This window comes from Dipodomys merriami, unplaced genomic scaffold (genome assembly GCF_024711535.1).
Source record: "Dipodomys merriami isolate MVZ:Mamm:240054 unplaced genomic scaffold, mDipMer1.0.p SCAF_1661, whole genome shotgun sequence".
NCBI lineage: Eukaryota > Metazoa > Chordata > Mammalia > Rodentia > Heteromyidae > Dipodomys > Dipodomys merriami.
The window spans coordinates 21328-46994 of NW_027203006.1; the positions used below are offsets into that span (position 1 = coordinate 21328).

Genomic DNA, 25667 nt, shown 5'->3' on the forward strand with positions numbered 1-25667 from the left:
GACTGTATAAATGCAAACGTTGGATGATGGTTGCTTTAAGATAGTGTTCTAGCACAAAACTGGTGCTATTTTCCTCTCAAATGGGCAGAGTAAGCCGGAAAAACACAAGAAAAATGGCAAATCCGGGTATCTCAATTCACAATCTTGATAATCAGGGGTCAGATCAGATAATGAACAACCCAGAGGAGAGTTCCCAAATAGCCTTACAAGCACTGGTGGCAAACATGATAAATGAGAAGTTTGACAACGTACAAAGGTCTCTGTATGTGCGTGATAAGGAGAGAGAGGAGGCATCCCAAAAGTTTATACAGGAATATCATAAGCGTGAGGAAGCTACTCAAAAACTGATACAGGATTTGGGTGAACAACTTGAGAATACTCAAAGAGAAAGGGAGGAATGGCGTAAGCAGGCTGAGAACACTCAAAGAGAACTGCAGGAATCCCACGAACGGGAGGAGAGAGAACTGCAGGAATCCTACAGATGGGAGGAAGCTAATCAAAGAGTAATTCAGGAATTGAGAGACCAGGTAGAGAATACACAAAGATCACTAAAGGCATTCATGGAATCCATTAACAAAGAGCTGAAGGAAGTCAGGGAGACCACAAAGGGAATGCTGAATGGAAACCAACAGAAGGAATGGGAGTCCAAAGAAACCATAACCAATCAACTAAGTGATTTGAGAACAAACACTGAACACCAAATTAAGGAAGTAAAGAAATTCATACAAGACCTAAAACAGAGCTTCAACAAAGAACTTGAAGCCATCAAAGCTGACCAATTAGAAGGAAAAGAGATAAAAAACAAAGTAGAGAGTCTTGACAGCAGGTTAGACCATGCAGAAGATCGAATCTCAGGGATTGAAGACAGCCTAGATATTATAGAGAAAGAACATTCAACCATCCAAGACAAGTCCAAGAAATATGATAGATCTATCCAACACCTGGAAGACACCATCAGAAGGCCTAATCTAAGGATAATGGGTGTAGAGGAGCACCTAGAAACAGAAGTTAATGATCTAGGAAATTTAACAGGATCCTAGCAGAGAACTTCCCAAACATACAAAACGATAGGCCTATTCAGATTCAAGAAGCTTTTAGAACCCCAAATAGACCAGACCAGAATAGGACATCCCACCATCACATTATAGTCCACACAAGATCAACTCAGAACAAGGAAAAGATCCTTAAAGCTGTCAAGGAGAAAAGGTTAATCACCTATAAAGGGAAAACAATTAGTATCACCTCAGATTTCTCAGCAGAGACAATCAAAGCAAGAAGAGCCTGGAATGACGTATGCCATGCCCTAAAAACAAACAACTATCAACCAAGAATACTGTACCCAGCTAAACTCTCCTTCATAACTGAAGGCCAAATAAAAAACTTCCATAGCAACGAAAAATTGAAACAATACATCTCCACCAAACCAGCCCTACAAACGTTTCTTAAAGATGTCCTACACATAGAAAACCAACAAGACCGCAACAAAGGCCAAGAAACTGAGAATCCAAGAACCTTAGGAAGAACCCAGTTTTCACAGCCCCCAAGAAGGTGGATAACATGGCAGGAACTCCCAAATACCTCTCAGTCCTATCTCTTAACGTTAATGGACTGAACTCTCCAAGTAAGCGACATAGACTGTCTAGTTGGATTAAAAAACAAGACCCTTCTATCTGCTGCCTGCAGGAGTCACATCTTGCCCGTAAAAACAAACACATTTTCAAGGTTAAAGGCTGGAACAAAATCTACCAAGCAAACGGCCCTCATAAACAGGCGGGAGTTGCAATCCTAATATCAGATAAAATAGACTTCAAATTAAAAATCGTGAGAAGAGATAAAGAAGGTCGCTACATACTAATTAAAGGATTTCTCCTTCAGGAGGATATTACAATTCTAAATATCTATTCGCCAAACAATGGAGCACCCAAATTTATCAAAGAAACACTACTTTCCCTCAAATCCCATATAGATCCAAAGACATTAATTGTTGGGGATTTTAACACACCACTCTCCCCACTAGATAGATGAATTCGGCAAAAACGCAACAGAGAAACCACAGATCTAAACAGCTGCATAGATCAACTAGACTTAACAGACATCTACCGAACATTTCATCCAGCAGAATCAGAATACAAGTTTTTCTCAGCAGCACATGGAACGTTTTCTAAAATAGACCACATTTTAGGCCACAAAGCAAACTTGTCTAAATTCAGAAACATTGAATTTGTACCTTGCATTCTCTCTGAGCAAAAGGGAATAAAATTAGAACTCAACACCAAAGGCCACCAAAGAAAGTCCGGTATCACATCTAGGCTGAAAAACACACTGCTGAATCAAGAGTGGGTCATGGAAGAGATTAGAAAGGAAATTCAAAAATTCATGCTTTTCAACAGAAATGAACACACAAATTACCAGCTCCTCTGGGACACAACAAAGGTAGTAATCAGAGGCAAGTTTATAGTTCTGAGTTCCTACATCAACTAATTGGAGAGATCTGAAACTAGCAATTTAATGACAAATCTAAACCTCCTTGAAAAAGATCAACAAGATAAAACCCAATCCACTAGCCGGAAATAAATAATCAAAATTAAATCAGAATTAAATGAATTAGAATCCAAAAAAACTATAGAAAGAATCAACAAAACAAAGAGTTGTTTCTTTGAAAAACTTAACAAAATTGACAGACCCTTAGCAAATCTTATCAGAAAAAGGAGAGAACACACACAAATTAATAAACTCAGAGATGAGAATGGAAACATCACCACGGATACAACCAGGATTCAGAACATTACAAGGGAATACATCTCAAAACTTTATGCTAATATGTTTGAGTATTTGACAGAAATGGACCTTTTCCTAGCAAATATTGACATGCCAAAACTAAACCAAGATGAGTTAAACCAGCTCAACAGGCCCATATCAAGCATTGAAATAGAAACAGCAATAAGAGATCTCCCAGCTAAGAAAAGTCCAGGACCAGATGGTTTTACAGTGGAATTGTACAAGGCCTTCAAAGCAGAGCTCACACCAATACTCCGCCAACTCTTCAATGTAATTGAAAGAGAAAGCTCACTACCGAACACATTCTATGAAGCCATCATAACCGTCATCCCAAAACCAGGCAGGGACTCATCAAAGAAAGAGAACTATAGACCCATTTCTTTGATGAACATTGATACAAAACTTCTCAACAAAATTTTGGCCAATCGACTTCAACAATTCATCCAAAAAATCATACACCATGATCAAACAAGGTTCATTTCAGGGATGCAAAGCTGGTTCAATGTACGCAAATCAATTAATATTATTCATCACATAAACAGGAGTAAGAATAAGAACCACATGGTTATTTCAATAGATGCAGAAAAAGCATTTGACAAGATCCAACACCCCTTTCTGATGAAGGTTTTGGAAAAAGTAGGAATCCATGGAACATTCCTCAATATAATAAAGGCTTTATATGACAAACCTACAGCCAGCATTATACTCAATGGTGAAAAACTAAAGCCATTTCCTCTTAACTCAGGAACAAGACAAGGATGCCCACCCTCTCCACTTCTCTTCAATCTAGTATTAGAATGCCTAGCTACAGCAATGAGACAAGATGCAGACATAAAGGGGATCCAAATAGGGAAAGAAGAAATAAAACTCTCCCTCTTTGCAGATGACATGATATTGTATTTAAAGAATCCCATAGACTCCACTCCCCAATTACTAAAGCTGATTCAAAATTTTGGCAAAGTAGCAGGTTATAAAATTAACCCCCAAAAATCAATGGCTTTTCTGTATGCCAACAATGAGAAAAGTGTGGCTCAAATTAGGAAAGCAACTCCATTTGTAATAGCCCCACAAAAAATAAAATACCTAGGAATTAACTTAACTAAAGAAGTGAAGGACCTCTATGATGAAAACTTTAAAATCTTAAAAAAGGAAATCAACACAGAACTTAAAAAATGGCAAAACCTCCCATGCTCCTGGATTGGAAAGATTACCATTGTGAAAATGGCAACTCTTCCCAAGGTTATCTACAAATTCAACGCAATACCTATCAAAATTCCAACCTCATTCTTCAAGGAAATAGAAGAGGCAATCCAAAAATTCATATGGAACAATAAAAGACCCCGAATAGCAAAAACGCTCCTCAATGGAAAGAACACTGCTGGAGGAAAATCAATACCAAACTTCAAACTCTACTATAAAGCCATAGTAATCAAAAAAGCTTGGTATTGGCATAAGAACAGACCTCAGGACCAATGGAATAGAATTGAAAACCCAGAAATGAACCTACAGACCTATAGCCATCTAATATTCGATAAGGGAGCTAAAACAATAGAATGGAAGAAAGACAACCTCTTCAGTAAATGGTGCTGGCAAAATTGTTTAACTACATGTAGAAAACTTAAGCTAGATCCTTATATATCACCCTGCACCAGAATCAACTCCAAATGGATCAAAGACCTTGAACTCAAAGCAGACACTCTGAAAACATTACAGGATGGAATAGGAGAAACCCTAGGTCTCCTTGGCTCAGGCCGAAAATTTCTGAATAGAGACCTGGAAACACAACAAATCAAAAAAGGTTGGACAAATGGGATTGCCTAAAGTTGCATAGCTTCTGCAGGGCAAATGACATAGCTAGCAAGATCAATAGAAAGCCCATGGATTGGGAGAAGATCTTTACTAGCCATACAACGGACTAGGGTCTCATATCTAAAATATATTTGGAACTCAAAAAATTAAACCCCCCAACAACAAATCCTCAAAGAAACAACTGCCCAATACATAACTGGGCGAAAGATTTAAAGAGAAACTTCTCTGAAGAAGAAAGAAGGATGGCCAATAGACACATGAAGAAATGTTCAACATCCCTAGCCATAAAAGAAATGCAAATCAAAACAACATTGAGATATCACCTCACTCCAGTTAGAATGGCAAAAATCAAGAACTCTAACAACATCAGATGCTGGAGGGGATGTGGACAGAAAGGAACTTTACTTCATTGTTTGTGGGAATGTAAACTTGTTCAACCACTTTGGAAAGCAGTATGGAGGTTCCTCAAAAGACTTCACATTGAACTCCCCTATGACCCAGCAATCCCACTTTTGGGCATTTACTCAAATGTTTACAAACAAGACAACACTAAAGCTACCAGCACATCTATGTTTATTGCAGCATTATTTACCATAGCTAAGATATGTAACAAACCCAGAAGCCCCTCAGTAGATGAATGGATCAAGAAAATGTATATATACACAATGGAATTCTATGCCTCCATCAGAAAGAATGACATTGCCCCGTTTGTTAAGAAATGGAAAAACTTGGAAAAAATTATATTAAGTGAAGTAAGCCAGGCCCAAAGAAACATAGGTCCAATGGTTTCCCTTATTTGTAATATCTAGTATATGTATGAGTCAAGCGCAAAAGGTCAGATAATGTGATGTCAGGAAAATGAACCCTTAGGTGTGTATTTTAATGTTTTTTTCTTTCATGCATGTGTTTCTAACACATTTATAAGATTATCTCTTTGTTGCTTTGTATGTCCCTCCCCCACAGTATAACCCCTGCTTTCACTATATTTGATGTCAGTATCACTAGTGGAGGAGATGGGGAAAAACCAGTTCTATAAGGATACAGGTGGACCTGTTGCTACAATGAGAAGCACAAGTTGTCATGTCCAAAACGAGCTTTACAACTTCGGTGCGGGGGGGGTGCAGGGGAGGGGGGGGAAGGAATAGGATTGGGATGGGGGGGAGTGGGGAGCCTGGGAAGGGATGTGAAGGGTAAACAAAGGAGGAGGCTGCAATGCTTGGTAAGAAATGTACACATTATCCTGCCCATGTAATTGTAACTCCTCTGTACAGTATGTTCACTAATAAAATTAAATTAAATTAAAAAAAACATCAAATTACTTACATTATAATATATGCAGTTCAACTGGCACCACTAGCACCTCCATAAATCAAATGCAAACTAAAAGTTCTATTTCAAAATCCAACATCTAAGGCAGTGCTGGAAATACAAGAAAATACACAATAAGTCTAAAGGAGTGAGATCTTTAACAATGGCAATGAGCAGTGATAGCTGAATATTTAACCATGCTTGAAAAGTCCAGGAGTTCACTAACTATGTGATTAGAGTTGCAGAGTTGACCTTGGTATCAATGTTGGAGATAAAATTAAAAGGCAGCTAAGGTTGCTGCAGTATTGTAGCTCAATACAGTGTGACCCTGCCTGATAATGGTAAAGCCCAGAATAGATGCTAACTCAGTAAAATGTATAGGAAGGATTCTCCACTGAGAATAATTGCAGGGGGTGATCATCACTCTTGCGTCGAAAATGTATTGCCCATCATCCTACTTTAAGCTTTAGCATATTTCTGATCTGAAGACCATTATAACACACCAATGTGCCATGAATGCTGATCAGTGTAGGCGTATATTACTGTAATATATGTAAAATCCTTACAGGTATGTAACGGCCTGCCCCTGACACTTCATTTTGTGTTCTTGAGTTTCTTGGAGAAATCCTCATAATTAGGCAATTCACACTCATCTAATTCTGAATCAGGAAACTGAGATAAGATATTAGGGTAATCACTCCAGTCACATGGTCTGTGACCTATGAAATAAATGACATTATTTCACAATGTATATGTGTTTCTGAAAATGTATGCAATACCAAATACCTAGGGACAATTATCTATCTCATATTATCAGAAGTAAAGATACTCCTGAATTGTACTTTCTTGCTAGAGGATCATAGGTTGACTGCTAATGTTTGGTATCTTTCCAGGTGCTCCTATACATTTGTCAATGTTCTGTGAGGAAGTGTTTGTCATAGTTTGTTTTGAGGTGTTCAGAATACCAGTACTGTCACTAACTGCAACCATGGGACAACCAAGATGATGGGAAACCTGGACAAAGAACTAAGAAATCACAGGAAGTGATAGGAAAGAAGACACCAGAGGACCCAAAGCGTCATTGCCAAATTCTGGATCCCTAAATCCTGCTTGACATGCTTTATATTCATTCTACTACCGGGGGGTGGTGGTCAGTGGCTGCAGGTATGTCCGCAAAGACATCAATATAGCTTGTGGTTACAACTATTAACATGAAGTATTGTTTGTAGACATAGTGACAATTGAATCCCTTATTGTTAGGGAGCAGAAGGGAACAATAGTCATTCCAACCATAACACAGACATCCATTGTGTCTCCGAAGTCTTAAACTTTTAGTGTCCAACAGCTCGAAATTAAATACTCTTGAGGTAATAAATCATACCCCTGTCTTCCCTTGACTGCTTGGCCTTTACAGAGCACAGCTCTCAGCCTTTCGATTGCTGTTTGAGATGGCTTCCCAATCTATCCTTTTCCAAGTCTAATAGCTTGACTTTAGGACCACTCACAAGGTCTGTGACAGATGTATTATTTTGAAAACAATATTTTTTCTAGGATAGGCTCAATTTTAAAATTTTATTTTATTTCAAAAATACTATACAGGGTAGTTACAGTTACATGAATAAGTTGCATTCCTTGTTGAATATTGTTACCCACTCCATTGTTGTTCTCCTATCCCTTCCCACCACATATACCTCCCACCCACTCCAAAGTTGTAAAGTGCATTTCCGTTATATAGTATCTTGTGAATATCATTGTTGCAATGAGTTATTCTTTTTACATCTTTCATCATTATATTTTTTCCCTTTCCTTCTCCAAATCAGATAAATGTATATACAAGATGGAAGGAACCAGAATCAAGACAGAGATTGCCAGGGATAAACCAATGGCAAAAGAAAAATGAAATAAAATAAGATCTAGATACTCTACAGACAGCAAGGTTGACATCTGAAAAAAGACGGTTTTTTCCATGTTTTGGAGTTCATTTCAATTAGCTTCATTTTGTAAGGTCAAATATACGTAGCTCTGGAGCCAGTAATCCCACTCCTGGGCATTTGTTGAAATGATCTCAAGCTAAAACCCATTAAATCTACAACTATGTTTTTGGGAGCATTATTTGAACCAATCAAGATGCCCCTCAAGAGATGAATGGATCAGGAAAATGTGGTATATATAAACAATATAATTTTATGCATCTATCAGAAATAATGACACAGCCCCTTTCATAATAAAATGGAAAGACTTAGAAGCCAATCATATTACGTGAAGAAGCCAGACTCAAAGAAACATAGCTTCCATGGTTTCCCTCATTTTTATTAATTAATATATGCTTAGGATAGTCCTTAAACTCTTAATATTCCCTGTTTTCTCTCCCTCTTCCTCTCTCATTCCATTTGTGTGTGTGCACACACACACGCACACATACGTACAATAATGAAACTTGACTCAGAGCCTCAAACTCTTGCTTGGTTTTTTTCACTCATGATTGACTGAGTTTGTAGTATTTGAACCAAGGTTTAACTCTGTCGTTGATTGAATAATTGAACATAAATGTCTCATGAATTGCTACACCAGCCATCTGTGAACCATGATATTCCAATCTCAGGCTCATGACTATCTGGGAATAGGGAGGAAGCACTGGCATCCAGCTCTATTGCCAATTGTCTTTTCTTTGTTTTGCTTTTGTTTTTTGTTGGTTTTGTACATCCAAAATGTGTAAGCAAAACAAATCTTTTATAATAAGGACTACTCCCATAAAATGTGTGAGGTGTAATGGTTACCTTAATAATGTTATGCTTTTGCATCCACATTATATGATTTGATTTTTTGAACTCTATTGTTGCGAACAGTCAAGTTACTTATATACAATTTGAATCTTCTGGTCTTGGTTTTATAGTTTGTTAGGTGTTTCCAAACAGAATTTATCAAGGTTTAACTCTGTACTACTGAAGCAAGACATTTATGATTATTCAATGTCTTGAAAAATCGTAAGTTCTTCACTGCTTGTGGCACCATATGACCACAGGTAGTTTCCTATAACACCTCCACATAGTTTAGACCTCAATGCCACGCACTCTTCAGCCAAATATGCAAGGGCATCCTTAGTAATTTTCCATTCATTTTCACTGTTCTTCTCTTTTCTCTCCATTGTTAAATCCTGTGATGGTCATGTTGATTTTCTCCCCTGTTATATTAATTATTGCATCTTGGGAACTACAGGTATGCACTAATGTACTTCTGTCCATTCCCCTTGTGCTTTGGTTTGTACCCCTCTCATCTTGAAGAGCCAGAAATTGGGGATATGTTCTTCACACTTTATCTCAGACATCTATCTTTACTTTCTAGCAATACATTCATCGAATATTTTTTTGTAAATATAAGGCCTTGAAAATGATTATTGCGTTTTCATGGCTTTATTATTTGGCATTAGGGAAGAACATAGGTCAGTAATTGTAATTTAAATAAAAGAAGATTGCAATCATGCCTCAATAGATATTGTTCATTGGATAATGTTTACTTCAAGGTCTGCCTGCCTGCTTCCTTTTCCTTGTTTTGTTTATTTTTCAATGCAGCCTTTTCTTCTGGACATTATTTGTGGGCCTAGAGAAAATCAATTCCTACTGTAATTAGTCATTAATTTTATTCCAACATCATTTCACATATCCTTCTGAGTCTCTTCATGGTCTCTATAGAAGTGCTTTACATTCTTAGATACATTTTAACAGCGATGCATCCAAAGATAAATACACATTGTTTAAGTCACCATTTTGATTACTGGAAAAAAAACCATGCTGCAATCCCACTATATGGCAATTTTATTGTTTTAAATCCTTTTAGATTAAAGTTGATGCTGGAGAATGAACAATCTGTGTACATTTTATATTTTCCTAATTAATTTTAGTATACCTTCCAATATTATAAAAAGTTAAAACATTATTACTGCTTACATAGTTTTAGGATTTCTAAAATGGTCAGAGTAAAGGTTTCATTCATTCACAATTTTAAGACAATAGAGTGTCCATTATTACTAAGTGAGACATTTAAAAATTTTTATTTGTGGTTCTTAAAAGTTGTGCTGGGGAATCAAGTCCAGTGCTTCATGTGTCTTAGTCTACTGTGTGCCTCTGAGCCTGATGTGACCAGTGGTTTTATTTTCACTCAACTGGAATAAAGAAAATTTTCACTAGAAAGGAATTATTACTTGGTTTCTTTCTTCAATATCTCTCGCATACATAAAAGTAATACAATTCTATACTGACAGAAAATGGTGTTCCTATTTGGAGTAACTGTATATTTTTTGTCACCCAACTCTTCACTAAGTCTTGCCACTTTCCTATCCCCCTTCCCATAAAACATGACTGGATCCACTGGAAACACACTTCCAGTCAGCCTCCTCATTCAAAAGTCCAACCTTAACTAACCTACCCACTTGTAGTCCTGCTGTAAACTTTCAAAGCCTGACTGCAACCAGACTACTTCCTGAAAGCCCTCCTCTGTTACAGGGAAAGCCTTCTTCAACTCCACCCTTTCCTGGAATCCTTGCTCTGTACCACCAGAAACCAGGCCATATCCATATCTCCTCCTTCTATGTCTCTCCTTGCTTCACCAAGAACCCAGCCTACATCGGGCTTCTCCCTCGAATCCTCACTTCATCCACCAGATACCCAGCGCCTAACTACACTATTTCCTCATAAACCCATTAATCCCATATCTTAGTACCTCCAAGCTCCTCCCTTCTCTTTCATACCCACCCCACAACCAGACTTCTCCCTCCAGTCCCTTCTGGTTTCATCAGAAACTCTGTCCCTCTCTGTCTGCTTCTAAGTGGCCTAACTTGTCAAACACAGCCCCGAACCTACCTCTTCCCACAAAGCCAATCATGCTACACAAAAACCCTCCCCCTCCGTATAACTGCCCTTGAAGCCCAGCTTTGGTTGGCCAGAAGCTTCTCACATAGCCCATCTCCTGCTTGGAAAGCCAGCTCTGCTTCAAAACAAGTCTCTCCACCTCCCATACCTACTCTCTCAATGCCTTGGATTGCTCCCCAGGTAAATCCAACCCTATTGGATGCTCCCTCAGATCCACACTCTACTCCAACAGATACCCTACCCATAATTATACTACACCTTTGTAGACTTTCCACTCTTTCTCAAAGCCCCTCCTCCAATTAGCCCCATGGCTCGAAGCCCTGACCTGCTCTACAAGACCCCCACTAAAAATCTCCCACCACACTATCCCATCTCTCGACACCCACATTGCTTAACTGGAAACCATTGCACCATTTGGCCCCCTTCTGGAAGCCTCACCATGCTCAACTGTAAATCCCTGTCCCTCGGTAGTCTCTTTTTGAAGGTTGCCTTGCACTACTGGAAACCCTGTCCAAAGTCCTTGTCCTGCCTTGTAACACTGTAATCCCCACCCAACCTTACTCCTCTTTTTGAAGTGGTGACTGGCTACACCAGAAAGCCATCTTAACTAATCTAGTCCATTGGATCCTATCCCTGCTTTAACAAAGCCCTGGTCCTGAAAAGCTTCTCTATACATTGTGAATACATCCTGCTCTGCTAGAAACCCCACCTCCTCCCTAACACACTTCCCAAAGCCCTGCCATTCTCCACCAGAAACCATGCCTCTTACTAACCCACTTCTTCCTAGCACTGCCCTGCCCTCTTAAAGCCAGACCCTGAAAAGCCTCTCCCTCATAGATCCATATTCCTGCACCAGAAACCACACCTTCTGTCAGCCTCTTGCCTCCATTCCATTCCCTGCCTTATGGGAAACCTCACCCTACATATCCTACTAGAGCTCACAGTGCTCCACCAGAACCCTTCCTGTAAGTAACCTCCTCCTTTGTAGCCTTGTTCTTCCTTCTCAAAGCTCTTCCCCAAACAGCCTCCTCCCCAGTGACCCAGTCTTCATCCACTGAAAACCCGTCTACCTCCCAGCCTCCATCCTAAAGCCCCACCTATTCCACATGTCTAGTCCTTCCTGTCCCCTCCCTACTATCTCAAAGTCCTACACAGACTGGCCTTCATCCTCAAAGCCCTGCCCTGCTCCACCACAGGGACTGTGCCAATACTAACTCTTCCTTTGAATCAGACAGTAACCCTACACCATCTCATAAATTTTATTAGAAGCCTTAGTCTAGTTGGAGGTTCTGTTATCAAGCAGATACACATTTTGTGAAAATGTATGAAGATGATTCCTCTAATTGGAAAACATCCTTTGAAGTATTAGTAAGGTTTCATGAGTGATCATTTTATTTCTGGAAAATTCATGCACATTTGTGCCCATTAACTTAAAAAATATTAGTTATTTTAAATCATCTGGCTTTGTTGAGGAAAGAGTTAGTGTGTATAAAGATGACTTTCAACTCATCTCTCTAATGAATAATTTTGGAGTTGCTTCCCTTACTATATACTGGAGTTTTTAGTAACAGAAATTGTCTACCAGAATCAATGATTTTCCTCCTTCCACTAAAGTGCCCTTTGGAAAAGACTGAAGTGAGATTACTCAGGTAAAATGCCAGAAATAAAGACACATTTTGAGATCATAACACAATTATTATGAAGACCCCACCCACTAGACTTACATTCCTATTGGTCCAACAGTGTAAGCCAGACCAGTATTTTACCAAAGCTTTGTATGTGGCATGCTATGGCTTATCCAGGCTTGATACAAAATGTCTCTGCCCAGGATTAAATGATGACAATTATAGCTAAAATTACTTAAAGTCATTATTAACATCTAATGCATGGTGAGGTTTTTGTTTATACTTCTCTTTTTCCCTTTCTTTCTTCCTCCTTCTTTCTTTTATTTATTCCTTTCTTTCTTTCTTCATTTTTCTTTCCTCTTTTAGGAAATGAGTATGAATTTTGATATTGTGTTTGCTGAACAAGTATTCTACCATTAGAATATTCTTTTTTGATTTAGTTACTTTGCTCATAGGTTATCAATAATGCTGAGGGCCAAACAGAGGCTAAGTTCCTCATTTCTGTCTGCCAGCATTTAGGATGATATGAGACTATTACTTTCCTTGCACACAGGTTCTGAACTGTGATGCTCTCAAGTTTTAACTCTTCAATTAGTGATGTGAGTTCCAGTAGCCTGCCCTCAGTATAGATTGTCTAAATGAATGATTAAAGGCAATTTCACTTGAATATCTTTTTCTTTGCCAGTCCAGGGACTGTTATAGTTTTATTTCTAGAAATTTTTTGTGTATATGTTATATGTGCATATTAATTGTAAAAATGTTACTTTTTCCTCCTTTTTTCCTTTTTTTAACTTTTCTTGGTCATAGGGCTTGAATTCTGGGTCTGGGCGTTGTCCCTGGGCTCAGTGCCACTTCCGGTTTTCTGGTGGTTAATTGCACGTAAGAGTGTCATAGATTTCCTGCCAGGGATAGCTTTGAACTACCATCCTCAAATTTCAGCTCCTGAGTAGCTAGGATTACAAGAATGAGCCAATGGCACACAGCTAAAATGGTACTTATTTTAAGTTCTATGATATAGTTGAGGGAGTAGCATGAGTGTGTAGAAAGATAACTTTCAAGTCATCTCTGTAAATAATTTTTTTCATTTTCATAATATTTATTCCAGTGATTAATAACCGAAGCTCCCAAAGTAACAGTGTGATCTTTCATTTTCTCATTCCCATAAATACTATTGGAAGAGAATGAATGAGATTTAAGTCTAAGACAATATGTACTTGAAATTATAAAAAAATATTTTGACATAAAGAGCCACATAACACAACGTGCTTTTCATTTTCTAAAGAAAGGAATGTCATACAAGTATGTTTATTGGCAGGCTTTTTTCATCTGAAAAACAAAGAAAAAACAATATCCTAAAAAAGCTGAAAGCGATCAGCAACCATGTAAATGTGATATGGCATTGGAGACTTGAAGACATGAATTGGTTCAGATAAAATAATTCTTTGAGAAAGGTATCTGTTCAATTAATTTATTCATTACAAATTTTTTATTTTTATTTACATGTTAATATATAAATGCATACAAGTGTGTGTGTGTGTGTGTGTGTGTGCGTGTGTGCGTGTGTGTGTGTGTGTGTGTGTGTGTGTGTGTGTGTATCAGCAGTATCTGTCCAGTAAACTGTCTGGTTATGTATGGTTAGGTAATTTCATCATGTCAACTTCATCAAAAGGATGGACTTCCATAAACCTTAACAACCCTGCAACACCACTGCACATGCAAACTTAAGTGTTCATCATTGTAAGCTAGACCTGTGTTTTACCAAAGCTTTATATATAGTGTGCTATTTTTTCATGTAGGCTTAACAGAAAATATGTTTGGCCCTAGAAATAAATGATGACATTTATTACTATGATAATTTTAGTGTAAATCTTTACATTGAACACATGGTCAGTATTGCTTTTTCTTCCCTTTTCTTATTTTATCTTTAGGAAGTTGATTTGAGTTTTAATGTTCTGTTTGCCAGACAGGTACTCCACCACTGGAGCCACTCCATCAATCCTTTCTCATTTAAGTTACTTTATTCCTAGAGTAGCAATTTTTGCACCCATCCCACAAAGCAGGGATTATGATTGCATTCCAATATCCCTACCTAGTAGGTTGATATGAGGGTTTCTTTTCCTTCCTTGACTGATTCAGAACTGTGATCCTCTCAAATTCTACCACTTTATTTTATGATGTGAGCTCCAGTTCTGCCTACTTCTAAAAGATATGACAGAAATAAATGATTACAGGTAATTTGAGTTAATCATTGATTAATATAGGTGATTTGATATAAAAATGTAGGGTAAGTTTGCAAGTATAATCACAGTAGTCAGATATTTTGCTAAGTAATTTTGTTTCACATTAAAAACACATCTCGACCAAAATTAAGGACTTACTTTTGCTGTCTGTCAACTTGTATGTCATTTTGGAAAATCAACTTCATGTCTTCCATGTGTGATAAAGGACTTTGAGTGGTCTGATGTGTTAGTTCACATCTATAATCGTGGTTAGAAATCAGAAATAAATAGATCATCATTTGAACATAGGCTAACCAAAAAATTAGGAAGTCCCAATCTCAACAAATTAGTGGATCATGTTGAAACATGACATTAATTTAAGCTCAACAAGAGACTAAGTCTCTGCCAAGTACCTGTGCCACTTAGGTAACTGGCTCACATGGAGCCAGTCAACTCTCCTGATGCAGAAACTTTGCTGAGATTGTTCAAGAGGAGGGAGGAGTCTGCCACACTTTCCTAGGTTGGACCTCACAGAATGCAGTGAGCTTGCTTGCTTTACTCCCCTAAATGCCTTAATATGCCATGCTGCTGAGTGTTCATGATTTGATTCCAGTGATCTGTGGTAGAGGTATAAGGGAACATTAAATTAAAGTTCACATTCACTAACTGAGCTACTCTTCCCAGCCTGTGAGTTCAACTCAGCAAGTGTTCATTATTTGAGAGTTGAGAATACTGAAGTAGGAGAGAGAGAGAGGGTGAGTGAAAGAAAGGAGAGAGAGAGAGAGAGAGAGAGAGAGAGAGAGAGACAGAGAGACAGAGAGACAGAGAGACAGAGAGAGACAGAGACAGAGAGACAGAGAGACAGAGAGATAGAGAGACAGAGAGACAGAGAGACAGAGAGACAGAGAGACAAAGAGACAGAGAGACAGAGAGACAGAGAGGGAAGGAAGGAGGGAAGGAAGGAAGAAGGAAGGAAGGAAGGAAGGGAAGAAGGAAGGAAGAAAGAAAAAAGAAAAAAGAAAGAAAAAGAAAGAGAGAAAGAAAATGTTTGAGAATGAATTTTTTAGAGTCTGGAGTCACATGGCAGTACTACGTGTATTTTATATTAGGTCTGCCCCAGGCCATGCAGACCCTATGCAGATGCCTTTTCACTTCTTGGCTAAGTTTCCACCCTTTATGTGTTATCTAAGTATCTGGCACACCTGGAGGCAGCCACCTCCTCCTCCCACTAAGTCACGACCTGGTCAGCCTCTGATCACACTTTCCATCTGACTGGAGGTGAATCCCAGGCCCTGAAGTCACATGCAGATCCAGTATTGCTAGTCTTTCCACCTACCTGGCCACACCTCATCCGATCCTTTGCCTAGATACATCCAGGCCCGAGGTTGGGTCGCCCTATTTTTTGTACATGCCTTTCCACCATGTATGGCATGGGCAGCAGTTCAGTAAATAAACAACTTTACCTGGCTTAATACCGTGTTGTGTTCTCTTCATTGGTTACCTAATGAAATTCAACTAATTAGTATGCTTTACACTTCAGAATTTCTTGTTCTGAATCCATGGATATTTCAGTGACACATGTGAGTTCAGTATCTAGAAAACACATGCATTAACTCATCATTTAACATTATAATTCTGCCAGGAATCTTTAATAACAGCTTAATTAACCATAACATCTATTTTCTTTACTTTCCTTTTTTTTTTTTTTTTTTTTTTGCTTAAAATAATAAGAGTTGTCGGGACAATATGAAAGGATCTCTGGTTTCATATTTTCTAATCACCCCGGGCTACAACCTGTGTGCTGCCAGCTCAGATGATGGTACTTTGAAATCCTAGAAAGTAGATGCACATCATAAAGGCCAATGGCTACAGGATTTCTCAGATTTTTTAAAAATGTAATTGTTACTAATTGTACAGTGAGGTTACCATTTCACAATTCATGTAATGTTTACATTTGTCTTGTAGACAAGGCCATCCTTTCCTGAGCTTTCTCCAGTTTCTGGGTTTTTTTGTGTGTTGAATGTTTTTGTTTTTGTGCCTGACCTTCTGCTTGAACTCAAGATTGGGTGCTGCCTCTGATTTTTTTTGGGGGGGGGGTCTGTTCATGGGTCCTGAACTCTGTGCGTGGGCACTGTCCCTCGCTCTTCAGCTCAAAGCTAGTGCTCTATCACTTGAGTCACAGCACCACTTATGTTTTTTTCTTTTTGCTTATGACGTGCTGAGGAATTGAACAAAGGGCATCATGCATGCATGGCAAGCACTCTACCACTGAGCCATTTTCCCAGCCCCTGCCTCTGACTTTTTGTAAGCAAGGCTACTCTACCTCTGGAGCCCCAGCTCCATTTATGGTTGTTGGTTGTTAATTGGAAAGAAGAGTCTCACAGATTTTCTCACTCCAGTTGGCTTTGAACAGTGATCATCAGCCTCCTGAGTAGCTAGGATTAGGCCTGAGTCCCCAGTGTCCAGCTAATATAGAGTTGGTTTCATGCTTTCCTGGTTGTGTTACAATTTTCCTTACCTCTTGGCACTAATACTACATATTGCCTGGCTCAAATCTGAATTGGTGGAACATGCTTGTATTTGAGGAAGGCAGGAATAGGAAACTATAGGCCATAGGGAAATATAAGCTAAACAAATCATTCAGAATATTGCATAAAGACAAATAAGTTTACTGAAAGTTTACTGTGTCCTGTCTTTACTATTAATTCTGCATGGCCTGTGAATGATGTCATACATATCCAAATAGCCATTGGTAGAAATAAGATTTCTCATCCTGTCCTAAAAACAAAACAAAAACCAACCAAAAGTATTATGTATGAGCCCAGCAATTTCCTCTAATTAGAGACCAATCTGCCCTAGTTTATGAAAAAATGTCCTTTATTCAAGTGCTGCTACTTTTTCTAACCATAAATATAATGAAATCTGTAGTAGACTGTAGAATTGTATACCAGAGCTGTCATTTTAATTCATAAGAAATTCAGACATTTATATGTTTGTTTGTTTGTTTGTTTTTTGTCAGTTGTGGCGCTTGAATTCCTAGCCTGGGCACTGACTCTGAGACTCTGTGCTCAAGTTAGTTAGCACTGGGTCAATTGAGCCATGGAGCCACTTCAAGCTTTTGAGTTGTTAATTGTAGATAAGAGTCTTATGGGAACTTTTCTTTCTGGGCTGGCTTTGAACGCTATACTCAGGTCTCAGGCTCATGAGTAGCCGGGATTACACGCATGAGCCACTGGCACCTGGCTTCACATAGACTTTTTTTTTTTATTGTGAAAATAACATACAGAGAAGTTACAATTAAATGGACACGTTATTGAATAAATTTCTTATCAAGCATTGTGCCCTGTCCTTTGTTTCCCCTTCCCATACCTTCTTATCTCCACCACACACCTCCTCAGCCCACCCCCACTTCTCACCCCTCCTGGCCAAAGTTGTAAAGTTCGTTTTTCAAAATATTGGCTTGTACATTTCATTGCTGCAATGGGTCCAACTGTATCCTTTTTTAAAAATATGTTTTTTCCTTCCCCTCCACAAATTATACCAACATCAAATACAGTGAAAGCAGTGGATGTACTGTGGGGAAGGGACATACAAAACAACAAAGAAATCATCTTATGAATATCTTTGAAACAATCGCAAGAAAAAAAATATTTGAATCTTTCACTTGGGGTATATCTCATCCAACATCAACTTATCTGACCTTTTCTGCATGTCTCGGAAATATACTAGTTATTGCAAATAAGGGAAAACAAGGGACTTATGTTTCTTTGGGCCTGGATTACTTCACTTAATATAATTTTTTCCAAGTCTTTCCATTTCCTAACAAATGGGGCAATGTCATTCTTTCTGATAGAGGCATAGAATTCCATTGTGTATATAGACCACATTTTCCCTTATTCTTTCATCTACTAAGGGGCATCTGGGTTGGTTCCACATTTAGCTATGGTAAATAATGTTGTAATAAACATAGTTGTGCTGGTAGCTTTGGTATGGTCTTGTGATCATTTGGGTAAAACCCCAAAACTGGGATTGCTGGATCATAGGGGAGCTCTATGTGTTGTCTTTTGATGAACATCCGTAATACAAGTTTACAGACACACCAACAATGCAGTAGGATTCCCTTCTGTCCATATCCCCTCCAGCATCTGTTGTTATTAGAGTTCTTGATTATAGCCATTCTATCTGGGGTGAGGTGGTACCTCAATGTTGTTTTGATTTGCATTTCTTTCATGGCCAGGGAGGTTGAGAATTTCTTCATATGTTTATTGGCCATCCTTCTTTCCTCTTCAGAGAAGTATGTCTTTAAGGCTTTAGCCCACTTATTTATTGGGCAGTTGTTTCCTTGAGGGTTTGTTGTTGGGGGTTTTAATTTTTTGAGTTCCAGGCATATTTTAGATATGAGACCCTTGTCCGTTGTGTGGTTAGTGAAGATATTCTCCTAATCTGTGGTTGATCTATTGATCTTGCTAGCTATGTCCTTTGCCATGCAGAAGCTCTGCAATTTCATGCAATCCTATTTGTCTAACCTTTCTTTGATTCATTGTGTTTCTGGGTGTCTTAAGAAAGTTTCGGCGTGTGCCAAGGAGACCTAGGTAGTCTCTTATTCACGGACTCCACTCCTAAACTACTCACGGTGATTCAAACCTTTGGCAAAGCAGCAGGGTATAAAATTAACCCTCAAAAATCAATGGCTTTTCTGTATTCCAACAATGAGAAAAGCGTAGCTGAAATTAGGATAGCAACTCCATTTGTAATAGCACCACAAAAAATACCTAGGAATTAAGTTAACCAAAGATGTAAAGGACCTCTATGTTGAAAACTTTAAAAACCTGTTAATGGAAATCAAAACAATGTAAAAATGGAAAAACCTCCCATTCTCCTGAATTGGAAGGATCAACATCATGAAAATGGCAATACTTCCCACGACTATCTATAACTTCAAAGCGGTACCAATCAATATTCCAACCTCATTCTTCAGGGAAATAGATGAAGTAATCCAAAAATTCATATGGAACATAAAAGACCTCAAATAGCAAAAATTATCCTTAACGGAAAGAACAGTGCTGGAGGAATATCAATACCAAATTTCAAACTCTACTACAAAGCCATAGTAATCCAAACAGCTTGGTACTGGCAAAAGAACAGACCGCAGGACCAATGGAATAGAACTGAAATCCCCGAAATGAACCTACAGACATATAGCCATTTAAACTTCGATAAGGTAGCTTAAAAAAGAATGGAAGAAAGACAGCCTCTTTAGTAAATGGTGCTGCCAAAATTAGGTTACTACTTGTAGAAAAATAAAGCTAGACCCTTATATATCACCCTGCACCACAATCAACTCCAAATGGATCAAAGACCTTGGAGTCAAAGCAGACACTCAGTCATTTTATAATGATGAACTGCTTAGTGTCTCTGGCTCACATATATAATCCAAGCTATAGTTAGGAATAAAGGTATGAGAAACAAACACTGAGTGTGTGTTGTTCATGATGCTTTGCATTGGCATGATTTAATATTGTTTGTTTCTTATACTACAATGCTCTTATTTTTATTTTTACCTAGGTGGGGAAGATAGGTGCTAGCCAGTGTTGAACCTTCTTTGGTTGAGAGGGAGCCATGTGGAAGTTCTTGCCTTGTATGGCATGTAACTGAAATCCTCCTGCTTTCACCTCCCCATGGACCAGGGTGATAGAAGTATTCCATCATGCACAGCCAGGGGTTGGGGATCATTGCAGGTAAAACTTCATTGGTCTTGAAATGATGTCCCCACTAGCTGGCTTTACAGGCATATGCCTTCAAAACCTTGTTGTAATCCGTTTCACTTTAAAGTAGTGTTTGTACATACTTAGAGATAAAATGGTAACACATTACATGTTTAATATATAGAATAGTCAATATAATTAGCAAGTTTATCTCCTAAAACATTGCAGCTAATGTATTTTGGTAACTTCCTGACTCTGCTAGTCACTTTTTCGAATATACCATAAACATGAATACATTAATAATGTGAACTAGAAGATTGGATGTTGATAGATATAGACAAGTTAGACTATGTGTAGTAAATATATATTTATCTCTTGCTGCTCTGAAGAACATTATCATATGTTCACCATAACAATACCACCATATATTCACCATGACAATAATTTTCCTGCAGTGTAGAAATTTTCATTTCATAATCTGCCATCTTTTAATCTTTTTACATTCTCATAAGTATGCATTTTTTCTTGTTTCTTGAAATTATTAAGATGGAATTTAAAAAATCGTAGAGTCTCCTAAAATTAGCTCATTTTGTTTGGTTTTGTGTTGCTAAATGATTAAAACCAAGGTTTCCTGAAAGTTATGCTAGCAGACTATATGACTAAATTGTATTGTAATTACATCTTATTATTGTATTTTGCTATAGGATTTTGCTGTTGCTGTTTTATGATATAGTGTCTTGAAGCCGGACTGAAACTTGCAATCCCACTGCCTCCATTAACAATGCTTTATCACCAGGTTATGGAGGCTCATAATTATAACTCCAGCTAATCAGGAGGTTGATACTTGACATTTAGCCTGAGCAGGAAATTTTATGAGTCTCTCCTCTCTAGTTCACTAAAAAAAAGCTTGCAGCTGAACTGTAGTACAATTGGTAGAGCAACATGGTCAAGGGAAAGAAGCGTGGGATTGTCATATAGCTCCCGAGTTCAAGCCCTAAGACACAAATATGCACAGACACACATTCATACACACACACACACACACACACACACACACACACACACACACACACACACACTCCCACACACTTGTACACGCACAAATTACCAGGCAAAGTTGTACCATAAATACTTATCCAGAGATTGGACAACAGTCTACTTATTTGTGAAGGTTTTTCCTTGATTATTTTGATGGAGGAAGATAGTTCATGGGACACAGACGACAAAACTTTAGTGAGGAATACTTTATAAATGACTAGCTTATAAAAAGAACAGGAGCACGGTTTTTATCTTTAAATCTTACATTCCTTCAACTATACTATTTAAAAAAAATAATCATTGAATTATAAGACAATGCACCTCTTCCCTTCTCCCCTTCCCCTCTGTCATAAAATATGACAAAAGATTCAAAAATACTCTTTTATCTTACAAGAATGTACACCTTTAATAATGTCTGTCTATATGTGTAATAATACATGTGTTTTCCAATACTTGTTTGATTTTCCCACCGCTAAGAACTTGCCTTTTTTTCCAGATGAAAGCACACTGGGGCTTCAAAGGCAAGCAAGATTAGGAAACAAAAACCTAATAATGTCTTAGGAAGTTGATTTCAAAAATAGATGCAAGAAGCACATGGCAGGCCGAGGGGACCCTGAGAGGCAAAATGATTTGTGCAGGATGAGAGGAATAGTGACAAATAAGGCCTGGATCTGACCTAGGAAGGGCTCTTTGAGGCTGAGACTATTGGGATTTGACAATGTCCACATGTGTATAAAGTGATGTGGGAGGGGAGATTTCAGCCTCCAGTTTGTCTTTGGGATGGTCTTATGTGAGCAAGCAGCTTAGATCATTGGGCTCTGAGAGATGACACTACCTCACTCACAATGGAATAGAATATAGAACTCTGAGAGCCACGCAACTGTAACCTAGAGTTAGCTCAAGCCAGCTCACTTGGCCTGTGGCTCAGGAACAAGAAAGATGTTCCTGTACTGTTTTCAAAGTCAAGAGACTCAGGTCTCAAGCATGGGAGGTGTGAGTGCCTCACTCTATGCTGCAGACATTCGATCAGTGCCCAACCACGAATCCAATGTCTCAGGACTTTTTATAAGAAGAAACCAAGGAAATTACAGGGAAATTCAGGCCAGGTATAATTATGACAGAAAACCTATTTAATCTCATCCTAGCCCACACTAGAAACTTCTTATGTGCTTTTATATGTGTAGACAGAAAATATTTGCTGTGCACTTTTCAATCCACTCTACTACAATTACTCAGTTTGAAGTCTACTCTCATTTCCATGTTTCATAGATCCATTCTTTTTTACCACCTCAGTGTGACAATGAGTCCATCCAAACCCTGAATGTGCCTTATAATATATGGAGCCTGGACTCAGGCTTTCTGGAAATTCTGGTAATGGACCTTGTCCCTGCCTACCAGAAAGCTGATCCCTTCTATGTGGGAAACTTCCTCCACCACTACACAGAGTGTAGGACAATGGAGCAGTTGCTGGATATTCTGAAAGTGAGTGTTCTTGGGCTGGGAAGGTGGCTCAGTGATAGAGAGCTTGCCTTGTATGCATGAGGACCTGGGTTCGATTCCTGACCACCACATAAGCAGAAAACAAGCCAGAAGTGGTGCTGTGGCTCAAGTGGTAGAGTGCTAGCATTGAGCTGAAGAGCTGAGGGACAGGGCCCAGGCCCAGAGTTCAAGCCCTGACAAACAAAAAAAGTGAGTGTTCCTAAGCCAGGCACCAGTAACTCACACCTGTAATCCTAGATACTCAGGAGACAGAGATCTGTGGTTCACGGTTCAAGGTCAGCCCTGGCAGGAAAGTCCATGATACTCCTCTCCAATAAAACACTAGAAAACCAGAAGTGGTGCTGTGGCTCAAGCAGTAGAGTGCTCCCTTTGAGCTGAAGGGCTGATGGATAGCACCCAAGCCCAGAATTCAAGCCCCATGACAAACAAAAAAAAGTTAGTGTTCCTCCTTCAAACCCAGGGCTGATGAGACCCCCTGGCAGAATAATGGAATACTAGGTATATCTCTGAGACAGTTTCACTGGGGTCTTCTCAAAGGAGATTGGCTTGAGACAAAGAAGTGCAGTCCTTGTCTAATTCCTTAGGACTGGGCTGCCAGAATATTTCATGTGCCTCATATGCTAGTGGAGCCTTAGTAATTTGCTTGCTGAGAGACTAGGATTTAAGGAAGGAGCAAGTGGCACCCAACGTCCACGCTCACCTAGGAAATCACTATCTTTGAGACCTTTGAAGGAATATAGACAGAAGTAAGGAGGCAACTTTTACTTTAATTGGGGGCTTGAGTGCTGTCCCATTTCTAACACACTACCAATTTAGCCCCAGGTCCAATTCTGGCCTTTGGCTGGTTAATTGAAGATAAGTATATTTAGATTTTTACAAACCAGACTGGGTTCAAACTGTGATTCACATATCTCACCCTCCGGATTAGTAGGATTAGAGGCATGAGCCATTGTGCATTTATTTGGACAGATGCACATAAGCATCTTCACAGAATTACCATGATGTTGTATAGACATATCAACAATTTTGTCTGTCATGTTTACATTACCATGTGGGACTTAGCGAGTCCTATGTGTGTCCTGTTAGTTCAGAAAAGGAGAAGCATAGAGTTAACTTCCTTCTCTCCTCCCATTGGTACAGATCCTTCTACCATAACTGGGAAGAAGATGAACAAGTGAAGAAGTAAGTGGACGCAGGCACAAAGAATTCTATCCTTGAAAATTTGGTATCTTTGAGGTTTCTGAATCAAACTCAACTTTCTTCTTTGCACACCAGTTGTGATTTTCACCAGGGGGTTGAGGCTTGGCACTTCAGTGGATAGCAGATTACACAGTTGTGGTTGTGGTTGTGCTTTTGGAATCTCATGGATGACAGGGAGGGCTGTGTGTAGCAAGTCAGATCCAGTGGGGAAACAAATTTCTCTTCCTATTACAGGGAGAATTTTAGAGGATTATATTTGAGAAATTACTAGAAGTGGGTTGTGAGGAGCATCCTGCTTGCAGGAGTCTCTTTCCACTTCCCAAAAATCAATTTGCACACAGTCTTGTTTGTTTCATCTTCCCTATGTGGATGGACTTCTACCCTGATGATTTCTATGAGCCCAAGAACAATGACACCCTGAAAGAACTTACACAGAATGTCAAGCTCAACATGGCCTCTTCAGACCTGCTCTTCCGCTTACATATTTTTCTGGACCAGCTGGAGAAACCCATGAGACAAAGAAAAAGAGGAAGAAGTCCTTGTTTAGATGCCTCAGAGCTTGTGAGTAGGGATGGAACCTGAGTCTCTAGGGATGTGCCTGATTGGCCAAGAGCCCTTAGTACTCCCCAGCTTGGCAAAATTTCCTTTTATGGATATTCTTTGCCAGGTAATGTCTGTTCTCCTTTTGAAAGAACTTGGAAGTAGACACTCATTAGAAAAAGCCTACCTCCTCATCAGTGTTCAGTCCCAACTCAAATCCTACTGCTTCTCCCATTGGATCCTCTTGGAAGTTTAGTGACACCTTAACTACGAGGGTCTACTCAAAGACTCCTGTACCTATTTTCATTCTCAGGTTTGCATCACCGTAGAGAAGCTTCTGCAGAACTCCAGATAAAGAACCCATCAGTGATGTCGTCTATGGTGACTGATGGAGATTGCAAGCCATCGCTGATCTCCAGAAATCCTGTGAAGGTAGAGGGTATTTTTCAATTTGTAGAAAGGCCCAAGTAGGTTTTGAGTCCTGTGGACATCCCACTGATTCTGAACCCCACATGTGATGCAGGTGTGTCTACACATACCACCAAGGAAGAAGACGATACAGAATGTCTTCCATTGATGTTCACAATCCAGCTAGATCAGTTCTAAATCAGTCAAAAAATAAAAACACTTCTTGATATGATGGTTAAATGTGTGCTAATGGAAAATGACCCCAGTCTACGTTTAGGAAAACCAATAAGTGAGGTCCAAAATCTAGATTCATTTGAGGAAAGGGAATCTTTCCTCACAGAATACCAAGACCAATCTCTCCTCTTGCAAGGGATCCAATTTCCAGTTGATAAATTAGAATCTGTCCCTCCCTGGACTCAGGAAGAAAATCCTGTCTTTAATGAGGAAGTAGATCCCTTTGAAGACTCTGAGGCAGAATTTCTGCCTGAAGGCAACTTAGAGGCCAATCTAGATTTTGAGATTCCTTCTCCCCTTCCTAAGAAAATCCTTATTTTTCTTTTTTTTTTCTGATTTTTGTAAAAGGTTCATTCTATTTATTTTTCTAACTTTATTAAAATGACAATGTTTTTGACATATTCTAGAATTCATGAATCCTAAATATATTTCTTTTTA

At 38.8% G+C, this 25667-nt stretch overlaps 1 protein-coding gene across 1 annotated transcript; it reads left to right on the forward strand.

Moving 5' to 3' along the window:
* Positions 1 to 23993: 23993 nt before the first annotated feature.
* Positions 23994 to 25010, forward strand: LOC138828875 (ral guanine nucleotide dissociation stimulator-like). Its single transcript, XM_070024943.1, has 3 exons — positions 23994 to 24029; positions 24389 to 24608; positions 24901 to 25010. The coding sequence occupies exons 2-3, from the start codon at positions 24411 to 24413 to the stop codon at positions 24940 to 24942; spliced, it is 240 nt and encodes a 79-aa protein (XP_069881044.1). The 5' UTR covers positions 23994 to 24029; positions 24389 to 24410; the 3' UTR covers positions 24943 to 25010.
* Positions 25011 to 25667: the final 657 nt, after the last annotated feature.